The sequence below is a fragment of the Vespa crabro genome, chromosome 16, assembly GCF_910589235.1.
Source record: "Vespa crabro chromosome 16, iyVesCrab1.2, whole genome shotgun sequence".
Classification (NCBI taxonomy): Eukaryota; Metazoa; Arthropoda; class Insecta; order Hymenoptera; family Vespidae; genus Vespa; species Vespa crabro.
Genome location: NC_060970.1, coordinates 3055918 through 3068217, shown reverse-complemented (window position 1 = coordinate 3068217; position 12300 = coordinate 3055918). Strand labels below are relative to the sequence as shown.

The 12300-nt window shown below is 28.9% G+C and overlaps 1 protein-coding gene across 1 annotated transcript; it reads left to right on the top strand.

The window, feature by feature from the left end:
* The first annotated feature begins 465 nt into the window (after nucleotides 1-465).
* LOC124429729 (putative odorant-binding protein A10) lies at nucleotides 466-11440 on the top strand. Its single transcript, XM_046975344.1, has 3 exons — nucleotides 466-1079; nucleotides 8805-9015; nucleotides 10753-11440. Exons 1-3 carry the CDS (start codon nucleotides 1062-1064, stop codon nucleotides 10896-10898), a joined length of 375 nt encoding a protein of 124 aa, XP_046831300.1. The 5' UTR covers nucleotides 466-1061; the 3' UTR covers nucleotides 10899-11440.
* The last annotated feature ends 860 nt before the right edge of the window (nucleotides 11441-12300 follow it).

Sequence of the window (12300 nt, the reverse complement as noted above, 5' to 3'; positions counted from 1 at the left end):
GAAAAATATGAATAAATAAATGAGAAATAATATCCGTCATTTTACAAAAAAAAAAAAAATAAAAAAATAAAAAAATAAAAAAAAATAAAAAAAATAAAAATTTGATACTTGCAAACATTGATCATTAGTTCGAAACGAATGAAAAAAAAGGGAAATAATCATAAAGGAAAAAAGAAATAGAAAGAGAGAGATAGATAGATAGACAAAGAAAAAGAGAATGTGAGAAAGAGAGAGAGAGAGAGAGAGAGATAGACAGACAAAGAGAAAGAGAATGAGAGAAAAAGAGAGAGAGAGAGAGAGAGAGAAAGGCAAAGAGAAAAGGAGAGAGAAAGAGAGACATAGAAAGATTATCAATGATGATGCATCACTAAACGAAACGTCACTAGAGCGCCTGTGACGTAGACGAGCGGTTACAGCCACTTTCGTATTTATCGAGCAAGAAGGGGAGAAAAGTGGGTGGACGTAGCGTTCGTGCCAGTACGTTCTGAGATTTCACAGTGAAAGGACGTGATCTTAGAGACAGAGGAAAAGAAAGAAAAAAAGAGAGAGAGAGAGAGAGAGAATCGAACGGACGATCAAAAAAAGAAGAAAAAGAGATCCGAACAAAAGAGATATCCAAATCGACGATCGAAAAAAGGAAAAACACTCATCCAAAAAAAAAAAAAAAAAAAAAGAAAAAGAAAGAAAAAAAGCAAACAATTAATCTCGCGTGATCTAAAAGAATCCTAAAAAAAAAGGAAAAAAAATAAGAAAAAAGAAAGAAAAGAAGAAGAGAAGAAGGAGGAAGGAGAAGAAGCAAGTGAAACTGAATTAAACTGAATTTTGTATTAAACTGAATTGAATTCAGAAAAATAAAAAAAAATAAAAAAGAAAAAAAAAATATATATATATATATATATATATATAAAAAGAAAAAGGAAGCAATTAAGAAGAGAATCGAAACGCTGCAATAATATAAAAGACAAAGACAGTGAAGGACTAGAAAGAAGAAGAATAGAAGAGGATAGAAACGAGAGAGAGAGAGAGAGAGAAAGAGAAAGAGAAAGAGAGAGACCTTCGCAATGGGCTTGACAATCAAGGTGGGTGACGGACGGAGCAACAGGTAGAATGCACGTGTGTGTGTGTATGTATGTATGTATGTATATATATATATATATATTTGTGTGTGTATGTGTGTATGTGCGTGTACTGAACCGAATATATGTTGAAGCTAGTCGGGTGATTTAAAGTTTCGGCCCACCCCAAGGGATCCTTCCTCTTATTCTCCCTCCCTCTCTCTCTCTGTCTTTCTCTTTTTTTTTACTCAAGGGAGGCCACGTTCGAGGGCGATTGTTTCGCTTCGCACGAGAAAATTCGTTTCGTGGTCGTCCTTCTTTTCTTTTTCCTAAGGGATCGATCTTTTCGAGTTAAACCTTTCTTTTCTTTCTTTCGTATATATATATAATATTATGTATATGTTGTGTATGTATGTATGTATGTATGTTATATATATATATATATATGAATGGACATACACATATGCGTGCGTCATGTGTTTGTATCCTATGTGTTCGTATGTGTATATATATATATATGTTTTTCTTTCTTTTTTCCATCAAAGAGATATGTATATTCTTATCTAATCAGTTAGGAATTTATAATACAATATATACGTCATAGTATGTGTGTTCAAGTATTAATTCATTTAACAAATATTCATCGTCTATCGTTTTAATCGAACATCATAATTAATTAATTTAATAAAAAGAAAAGGATAAAAAGAAAGAGAAAGGAAGGATACAAAAGTTCAATTAATAAATTTAATAATAAACGCGTATATGAATAAAATTAATTATTTTCAAATATTTACAAATTTTCTTTTTCGAAGAGACATATAAATTTTGTATAAAATATTTTATTAGACTTTTATCTCTCTCTCTCTCTCCCTCTCTCTCTCTCTTTCTCTTTTTTTTTTCTTTTTATTTTTACATATAAATACACACATTTCGCGAGCACACGTGTATGTAATTTTTTTTTCCCCACATCTTTCTGTAGAATTTATATAATTTCCTATCTAATCAATCAGTTTTGATTTTATATAATTCGTTTCTTCTTTTTTTCTTTTTTTTTTTTTATAATTTAATTTAATTTAATTGAACGAGTATAATGAATAATAAATACATAATTTCAATATACGTGACATTTAATTCAATGTAATAGATTTAATTGATTAATCGAATATTATAAATTAAATTAAATTAATTTAAAAGTAATAATTTAAAATTGAAAAGTGGATGTAAAAATTATACTTTGATTTGGAGAAAAGAAAAAAAAAAAAAAAAGAAAAGAGAGAAATACACATATATACATATATTCATTTATTTATTTATTTATTTATTTATTTATTTATTTATTTATTTATTTAGAAACTCGTTGGATTGAAATCTCGCTCTCTCATAGAAACGTAGAGAATATTTTCAAGCATCTACCAAGTGATTCACATTTTCAGAACGTTCCGAGAAAGTAGGACGATAGAAAGACGATAAATATCGTTATTGTATTGCAAAATCGAGAGATCGAAAGTGTTTGCACTTTGAACCGATAGTTCGATTTATCGTTTCAGAAATATACTCTCTTTCTCTTTCTCTCTCTCTCTCTCTTTCTCTTTTTCTATCTATCTATCTATCTATCTATCTACATACACACACACAAGGTTAGAAGAAATAGATGAGTATTCGACGATTGTTTTACAACGAAGAAACATTGTACATATACACTTATATATATTATATATATATATACATACATACATACATACATACATACATATATATATATATATATATAATAAAGAAAAATTTTCTTTTGCTATTCTTTCATAAAGCAAACAATGTAACCGAAGTGCAAGTGTAATAAAACGCTACTGTCCGTCTCTTGTCTTCAATGGATCGATCGATCGATTCATCGATCTATTGATCAATCAATCCATTGATCCATCGATTCATCTATCTATCTATCTATCTATCTATCTATCTATCTATCTATCTATCTATCTATCTGTCTGTCTATCTGTGTGTCTATCTGTCTATGAATTTTCTGTGAGAATGAAATTACGTGTGTGTAATTGAAACAAGTTCGTAAAATACGTATAACGTAAAAGCATCATAATGACGTCTCGTTGAAAGTGCACGACACGATCTGTGGTACTTACTCGCATGCACTTTCGTTACGCTTCGTAGAAAATGCCAAGGCAATGTCTGTTGTCCGTAGGAAGGCGCGATAACATCGGCACATTTTCTCTCTATTCCATTTTTCATTTAGTTCTCTATTGCTCGAGTATATATATATATATGCGTGCACCATAAATATATATATATATATATATATATATATATATATATATCGTATTTATGTGTGCGCGTCCACATGTACGTCTTGTGTGTGTACGTGTGTCTGTGTCTGTGTATATATGTGCTGTGTGTACAGTGCTGTGTGTATAGTGCTGTGTGTATATGTACTGTGTGTATATGTGTCCTGTGTGTATATGTGCCTGTGTGTTTACTTGATAACCTTTTCCTTTTTTTTCTCTCACTTTTTTTGCACCTTCAAGACTCGTGTGAATATGATGAGATGTAAAAGAGAAAAAAGAAAAAAAAAAGAAAATATAAGAGAGAGAGAGAGAGAGAGAGAGAGAGAGAAAGGGAGAAAGAGAAAAAAAATCTAATCTTGATGCTCATTCATGATTTGTAATGTAAATTAATACGTGTAAATTTATTCGTATTAATATCAAAAAACAAAAAAAAAAAAAAAAAAAAAAGAAAAAAAGAAAAAAAAGGAAAAGTAAATTACAGAAATTATGATAGAAATGATGATTACGTGATATCGAACTATTAATGGAAAATAATACATTCGTTCTACATTGAATTTAGAATTTTTTTGGAAAAACGTGTAAAGGAAGATTCTTTAGATTTATTGGGGAAAAAAAAAAGAAAAGAAAAAAAAATTTTAAAAAGAAAAATTTACAATTTTACTCAAAGTCAGAACGTGAAGATTTAAATATTCGCGTGCGAGTGTATGAATTGTTTTAATGATTTTTTTGTTAAAAAAAAAAAAAAAAAAAAAAAAAGAAAAAGATACTCTTTAAAAGCTATCGAGAAAAAAAATTTATAACGTTAAACCCAAGAAATTTATTGACAAGTGAGAACGTGTGAATTTATTCATACATTATTTATTTTCTATTCTTCATTTAGTTCATTCAATTACTCGAGTATGTGTGTTTACATAATAACAATTTTTTTCACCCGCAAGATTCACGTGGATATGATTCAGTGTACAAAAAAAAAAAAAAAAGAAAAAAGAAAAAGAAAAAGAAAAAAAAAAGAGACAAAAGAAAAAAAGAAGAAAGAACAAATAAATCTCCGTGTTGATTAACGCTTTCAAAAAAGAATAATAACGGCTAAATCTATTCCGTATTTCGAAAAAAAAAAAAAAAAGAAACAAAGGATTTAATTATACGATATACGATAGATGGCTTAATTAAAAAATGAATAATTTTATTCGACATCGCTTTGGACTTACAAAAAGAACGAGGACATTGATTCTATTTTTTTTTTTCTTTTCTCTCTCTCCCTTTTTTTTTTTTTTTTTTTTTTTTTATACAAATGCAATTGCAACAATAGTATGTATATATTTTCCAACTCTCGAAAAAAAAAATAAAAATAAAAATAAAAAGAAATCCAGTTTAATTAGACTGTAAGCAATGATTCACTATATCGATGCAATAATTATCGATCCTGTCTTTCTTTCCATCGTAGAAATGCATTTGCAGTTGCATATCTTTCGATTCATAAAAAAGTACGTGTATTTGATACACCACTACTTTACGTTGTAAATAATCATCGATCCATCGATGCGATTATTGATTTTATTTAATTAGTATTATTATTATTATTATTTAATATTATTATTATTTTATTATTACACAAGCGCAATTGCGGTCGTTCTTTTTTTTTTTTTTCAATTTTTCTCTTTTTCAATTCGTAAAAACGATTTATCCGATTTATACTAGCTGTCCTTTCTAACGTGTCGTAAGCGATAATTTTCATTTTTCATTTTGTACCAAACAATGCAATTATTGATCCCATTTTTCGTCGTACCTTTCTCTTTTTCATTGTGCAAAAAAAAAAAAAAAAAAAAAAAACAACAAAAAAAAGAAAAAAGGAAAAAGAAAAAAAAACCGCAGGTGCGCAATTGCGGTCGCAATTTTCGTAACAATTCGTAAGATAAAAATTAAGTCTCGACCAATACGTGCGTCCTCGTTTTATCGATGTTAATCCATCGATAAAATGCAATTAAATGATGCAATAACGACACGAGGTCGTAACAGACATCCCGTTTATCAGGGTTTTTGAATTTTAATCGTCGGCACATACGCAAATTCGCCATTTTCTTTTTCTCTTTTTTTCTTCCCTTCTTGCAATGACAATTGCAAAGACAACTACGGACAACGACGATAACAAAGGAAAAGGTGTTATCGTCGTCGTCTATATACGCTTACTGTATAATTCATGGGATTCGAAGTATAACGCAATAAGAGACGGTTTAAGTTTCGGCACGTCGTATGCTAGCTTGCTTCTCTTACTGGTTGTTGGCCGCGAAACCAAAGCGATCGAAACGATCGCCACCAAAACCACCCACCACCAGCACAAGCTTTATCGACGATGTCGTAACATTATTATTCATACCTCTTTCGCGATCTCTCGTGTTTGATACCTTCTGTGCCAGGTGAGGAAACATTACTCGAACGGAATATCAAAACGATATTGCTGATATAAATATGACGCGACGATATGTTCGACGAACGATCGAAAGGGAACGTAATTTTACCTACGTTCATTGTCGACTTATATGAATGAACGAATGAATAAAGGAATGAATGAATGAATGAATGAATGAATGAATGAATGAATGAATGAATGAATGAATGAATGAATGAATGAATGAATGAATGAATGAATGAATGAATATTTTTTCTTTTTATATTTGTACACCTGTGACCATCATTTTTTTTACGATGAAAAAAGTACATAAGACAATGTCTAAGTAAATAACCAATCAAATGCGATCAAATTTTCTTTACGATCTTCTGTTCAACATTTTCACACTTGTACTGTCGTAATGGCCATTTATAAATTATTTTATATTCTATAAAATATAATTTTTATATAAAATATTTAACTTCAATTTCATTCATTACCGAACTATGTTGATTAATGAATAAAAATATATTATGTGTATGTGCATGTACGTGTCTCTGTGCCAGTGTGTAATTTAAATAGATACAGACCTGTGATCATTATCATTTCTTTATATATATATATATATATATATATATATATATATATATATAGAAAAAATACGTAAAATCGATTTGATAAAATTTTTCATATAATAAAACTTTTCTTTTCGATTTTATAATAATTATAACTATTCGCTAATGAAAACTGATCATTTAGAAATAATTTTTATCAAAATTTCTGATTTCAATTTCGTAACTTATTTTAATGAATAGATATTACGAACAAAAAAAAAGAAAAAAAAGAAAGAAAAAGAAAAAGGAAAGAAAGATATTGAAAAGGATATAAAACTAATAATAAATATACAAATAATAATATAAATAATAAATAGGATAAAGATAGGGAATAAAATGGAAAAGAAGATAGAAAAGAAAAGAAAAGAAAAAAGAAAAAAGAAAAAAGAAAAAAGAAAAAAGAAAAAAAAGGGCAAAAGAAAAGTAAGAGACAGATAGAGCAAAAAAAGGGAAGAAAAAAGGGAAAGAGAAAGAAACTTTTGATTCTCGATGCGTGATACCGTGAAAGAAAGGAAGAAAAACTTGGAAACTACTTAAAACAGCGTACTTTTACGACGTAAACAGAGACAGATAGAGAAATAGAGAGAAAGAGAGAGAGAGAGAGAGAGAGAGAGAGAGAGAGAGAGAAGAAACGAAAGAAAATGCAAATAAAAAGAACGAATCTCGTTTGAAAGTTGTCCTCGTTTAGGTTGGACCTTTCGAAAGGTCCTTTTATAACCTTACGACCCTTCCTTCCCTCTTAGAACTTATCGTTCTTGTCTTTTAAGAACGTTCAGAGTCTTATTACTACCTCTCCTCCTCTAACTCACCTCCTCTCTCTCCCTCTCTCTCTCTCTCGCATACTCCTTGCATCTTCCTACTGACGCGTACATTAACTTATTGCGGTAACGTAAGGAAACGAGCTGCTGCCGTTGCCTGCTGCTGCTGCTGCTGGCTCATTTGATCCTATTATATACATCGTACGAGCTCTAACGATTAAGCTTTGGTCTAACGGCCGAAGAAACGTCCATCTTTCAAAAGCGTCAGCCCTTCCGGAGGGTCGTCGACGTTAGCAGACGTACGTCTTTAAAGCTCTAACAGCGAAAGCTTGAATGCTCATCTTCTCTCTCTCTCTCTCGCTTTCCTTGTTAGTCACTATCTTTATCTCTCTTCCTGTTTCTCTCTCTCTCTCTCTCTGCCTTTCCTTGTTAGTTAGTTACTATCTCCATCTCTCTTCCTCTCTCTTTCCTTATTAGTTAATCACTATCTCTATCTCTATCTCTCTCTCTCCTTCTCTCTGTTAGTTATCTACTATCTTCATATATCTATCTGTCTTTCTTTCTCTCTCTCTCTCTCTCTCTCTCTCTCTCTCTCTCTCTCTCTCTCTCTCACACACATACACACATACATATACTCACTAAGAGTTACCTAATATCTCCATCTCCATCTCTATCTCTATCTCTGTCTCCCTTTCTCTTTCTATCTTTTCTTTTCTTAATCCACCCCCTTCTTAATCCTCTTTAAGAGTAACAATAATAACATCACTGCATTCCCCACGTATAAAATGAGAACGAAATTACTATTCTTACACGGTACAGATAGAACGAGAGTGAACGAGAAAAGAAGGGAAGATAAGAAAAAAAAAGTATATACAAGAACGAAGAGAGAGAGTGTGTGTGTATGAGAGAGAGAGAGAGAGAGAGAATGAGGGGGGAAACAATGTATTTAGTTCGCTTATTACATTCAATGGGATATCTTGAATTTTTTCTTAGTTTTTTTTCTTTTTTCTTTTTTTTTTTTTTTTTTCTTATACATGCTATCTACAATGTTTTTCTTTTTCTTTCGTATCTTTTCTATTTTTCTTTTTTTTTTTTTTTTTTTTCTTTTTTTTTTTTCGAAACTATCAAAAGTTTCCCAGGATTTTGTATTATCATTTAGGGTCATATTATTTTATGGGAAAACTTAAATAAAAGGTGATTAAATCTAACGATTTTTATTATTCCAATAATTATGTGGAAAATTTTAATTATAAAAAAAAAAAAAAAAAGAAAGAAAGAAAAGAAAAGAAGATTAGAAATGACGATCGATATTCCTTCGATAATATAAAAATTCTGAAAGAAGAAAAACAAAACAAAAAACAAAAAAAAAGAAAAAAAGAAAAAAAATAAAAGAAAAAAAATCAAAACGAATTAAATCCAACGATTTTTATTCAATCGATTGAATTAGATAAAAAGGCCATTTAAATCGATTTAATCGCGGATATTAAAACGATCACGTATTATTCCAATAATTCTATAGAGATTTTAAATAAAAGAAAAAAAAAAAAAAAATATTAAAACTAATTGATATTAAATTAAATGATTGATATTTTCGATTATGTACGAAAAAAGAAAAAAGAAAAAAAAAAAAAAGAAAAATTTATTCCTTATTTATCTATTATCTTTTTTTGCATTCTTTTTGATTTATTTTATTACAGATTATCTTACTCTTCGCATGTATATTGATATCTAACGCGGAATCAAACGACGAACAACAACAACAACAACAACAACAACAACAATCTGCAAGATCTCGTGTCTCTGAAGATCAATTGAATATGGCATTGAGCGATCAACGTTACTTGAGAAGACAACTTAAGTGTGCTTTGGGCGAGGCACCCTGCGATCCCGTTGGAAGACGTCTGAAAAGTATGTGTACATATGTTCGGTTTAACAACCATAGTCGAAAAAGAAAAAAAAGAAAAAAAAAAAGAAAAAAGAAAGAAAAAAAAAGAAACGTCCAACAGTATATCAAAAATGTTACCGAACGAAAATGGCTAAACGTTTGCCTTTCCTATTGTTAAACGTAAACTCGTCTATACAAATACAACAGTTTACGTATCGGATGATACAAATCGTTTTGAGAGAGAGAGAGAGAGAGAGAGAGAGAGAGAGAGAGAGAGAGAGAGAGAGAGAGAGAGAGAGAGAGAGAGAGAGAGAGAGAAAGATCGATCGATCCTGAAAATTGTGTTTACTGCACGATCAATCGTTTTCCATTATCGAAATTAATTTAATCCCCCGTCGATCGAATGATCCTTCTGTATTTCTAATATTACACATATATATATATATATATGTGTGTGTTTATGTGTGGAAAGGATTAGAACTGATAATTAGTATTCTCAATTATATAACATTTATAAACGTAAATAGTTCAAGGATTTTTTTTTTTTTTTTTTAGAATATACAAATTTCATTCTTAAAGCGAAACTTTTTCAAATCGCTCTAATAAATTTTTTGACTATTTTATTGTATAAAAATATGTTGAGTATCAAACATATTTTTTCTAACTGGATAAAACAATTTTTGTTTTTTTTTTTTTTTTCTTTTTTTTTTTGTTTTGATCGATTAATTAATTGTTAATGAAATTTAAAAGAAATGAAAAAAATTAAAAATAGAAAAAAAAAAAAAGATAATAATAATTTAGACGTATCATCGAATATCCGTCAAATTTACGAATATGATGCACACACACGCTCACACACACACACACACACACAGATATAAAGTATATTATATATACGTTCAGATTGATTGCACCCAATGTTAAAAATAGATAAGATAAGATAGATAGACAGATTGTTAGATAGATAGATAGATAGATAGATATAGTTTAATACCTCTCCATAATTTCAATTCCACCAAAGAATAAAACAAATTGTTCGGTAAGTAGTCGGAAACGAACGATGGTGGAAGATGTAGAACGAGAGATAAAAACGTATTGAAAATTCACGATGCATTAAGCATGGTTAGCCATTCAAGTCACACCGATCGAACGTACTAATTGTACCGGATTAATTATTAAACCGAAATCGTTCGTACGATCGTCCATTATACTGACAAGTAAATTCCCAATTTCGATTATCGAGAGAAACGTTAATCCTTCGTTATACGGCTGCTTTATGTAACGAATAAGTGGGAAAAGAGAAAAAGATACAGATAGATACAAGAAGATGTACGCCAAAAATATTTCCTATGTCCAATGAAAATGCTTAAATTGCAATTAACAATTGATTAAACTTTTTTCATGGCGTCGTAGGCCTCGCGATTTCATAATCTTAAAAAAAAAAAAAAGAAAAAAAGAAAAAAAGAAAAAAAAATCGACCCAATTGATCTGAAAAAAGAGTAATTGATTTTTAATATCATTTAGGAATTTTTTTTTCTCTCCAACAACCTTATTTATATATATATATATATATTTTTTTTTTATAAATGAATAAAATATATATCATATATATATTTATAAATGAATAAAAAAATAAAATAAATGATTAAATAAATATAATATATATTATAATAGATATATACAGATGTATGTATGTATGTATATATGAATGTATATAGAATTGTATCTAATACAGTTAATATTGTCCTTTATATCCACAGGTTTGGCACCACTGGTTTTGAGAGGTTCTTGTCCACAATGTACCCCAGAGGAGACACGTCAAATCAAAAAGGTCCTTTCTCACATTCAAAGATCCTTCCCGAAGGAATGGTCGAAGGTTGTACAACAATACGCTGGCGTCTCGTAGTCCTTTATCGCGAATAAGAATTTATACGAGTGTAACAAGAATGAACATGGGCCATGATAGAAATAGTGACACAATGATGATAATGAGGAGAAGGGGGAGAGAATGTGAAAAAAAAAAAAAAAAAAAAAAAAAAAAAAAAAAAGAAAAAAGAAGAAGAAGAAGAAGAAGAAAATTTTATTAAAAGGAAGAAAATAACGAAGTGGATAAGAATGATTGATATTAGAAAGTTTTAAAGTAATTCGATGGATTTGAAATTTTATAGGCTTTTTCCTTTCTCTCTTTCTCTCTTTTTTTTTCTTTTTTTATTTTTTTTTTTCTTAAGAAGATAAAAAAGAATTTCTTTATTCCATTTCTTTTTTTTTTCTTCTTTTTTTTTCTTTTTTTTTTTTTTTTTTTAAATTATTATTATTAATATCGATCGACTTGTCCGATCTTTGAAGCTCTTTGATTAATTCGTTTATATTGTTTGATAACTGTGATAATGATTTAATTAGAATTTGTTCGATGATGATTATCGTCATAAAGATGGCCTTGAATTCTCATATTTCGTTCCTTCCTTTCGCGACTTCTCTTTCCCCCCCCTCCCTCACCCCCCTCTCTTTCTTTCTACATTATTTTTGATCTTTTTGTTCTCTATTTCAATTTTTCGTATTTTTTTTTCTTCTTCTTCATCTTTTCTTTTTATTTATTTCATTGGTCCATGCAGTTTCTTTTTAAGAATAAGGGGAAAAGAAAAAGAAAAGAAGAAAGAAAAAAATAAAAGAAATTAATATGATAAATAAAAATGATATGAGTATGTATTGCAATCGTGTACTTCCTTTTTTAATTTTTTTCTTTTAGCTTCGATCGTTCGTATTTTGACTACTGTATGTCGGAAGAAGAAATTAAAAGAAAAAAAAAAAAAAAAAAAAAAAAAAAAAAAAGAAAAAAAATATTAATAATATTAAAAAAAGAATAAACAAAAGAAAAAATATAAAAATGATAAAAAAGTAATAAAAACAATTAAAATAAATAAAGCAGATCCTTGCTAAATGTTACTATTTGCGTATGACTTATTCACCCGAAGGAATAATATTTTTTTTATTCAATTTTCCGCAAAAATAGCCGGTAGCTTTATTAAATTCTATATTTATTTCCTTTTCGTGAAAAATATCTCTCTCTTTCTCTCTCTCTATATATATATATATATATATATATATATATATATATATATATATATATATATATTTCTTCTTTTTTTCTGAATTTTGACTTCTTCAGAATAACGTCATAAACCTCTGCAATAATATATAATATATCGGTGAGTATATTTATGTACGTATGAGCAATTTAAAATTCTTTTAATATGAATTATACAATCGATTTTAATGCGGTTGATTAAATAATCAAAAGTAAAAATTAT

What these genes read in the sequence shown, in the direction of transcription:
- LOC124429729 (XM_046975344.1), top strand. An exon ending in CGTTGGAAGACGTCTGAAAA is followed by an intron (nt 9,016 to 10,752) that starts GTATGTGTACAT and finishes TTATATCCACAG; the next exon opens with GTTTGGCACCACTGGTTTTG.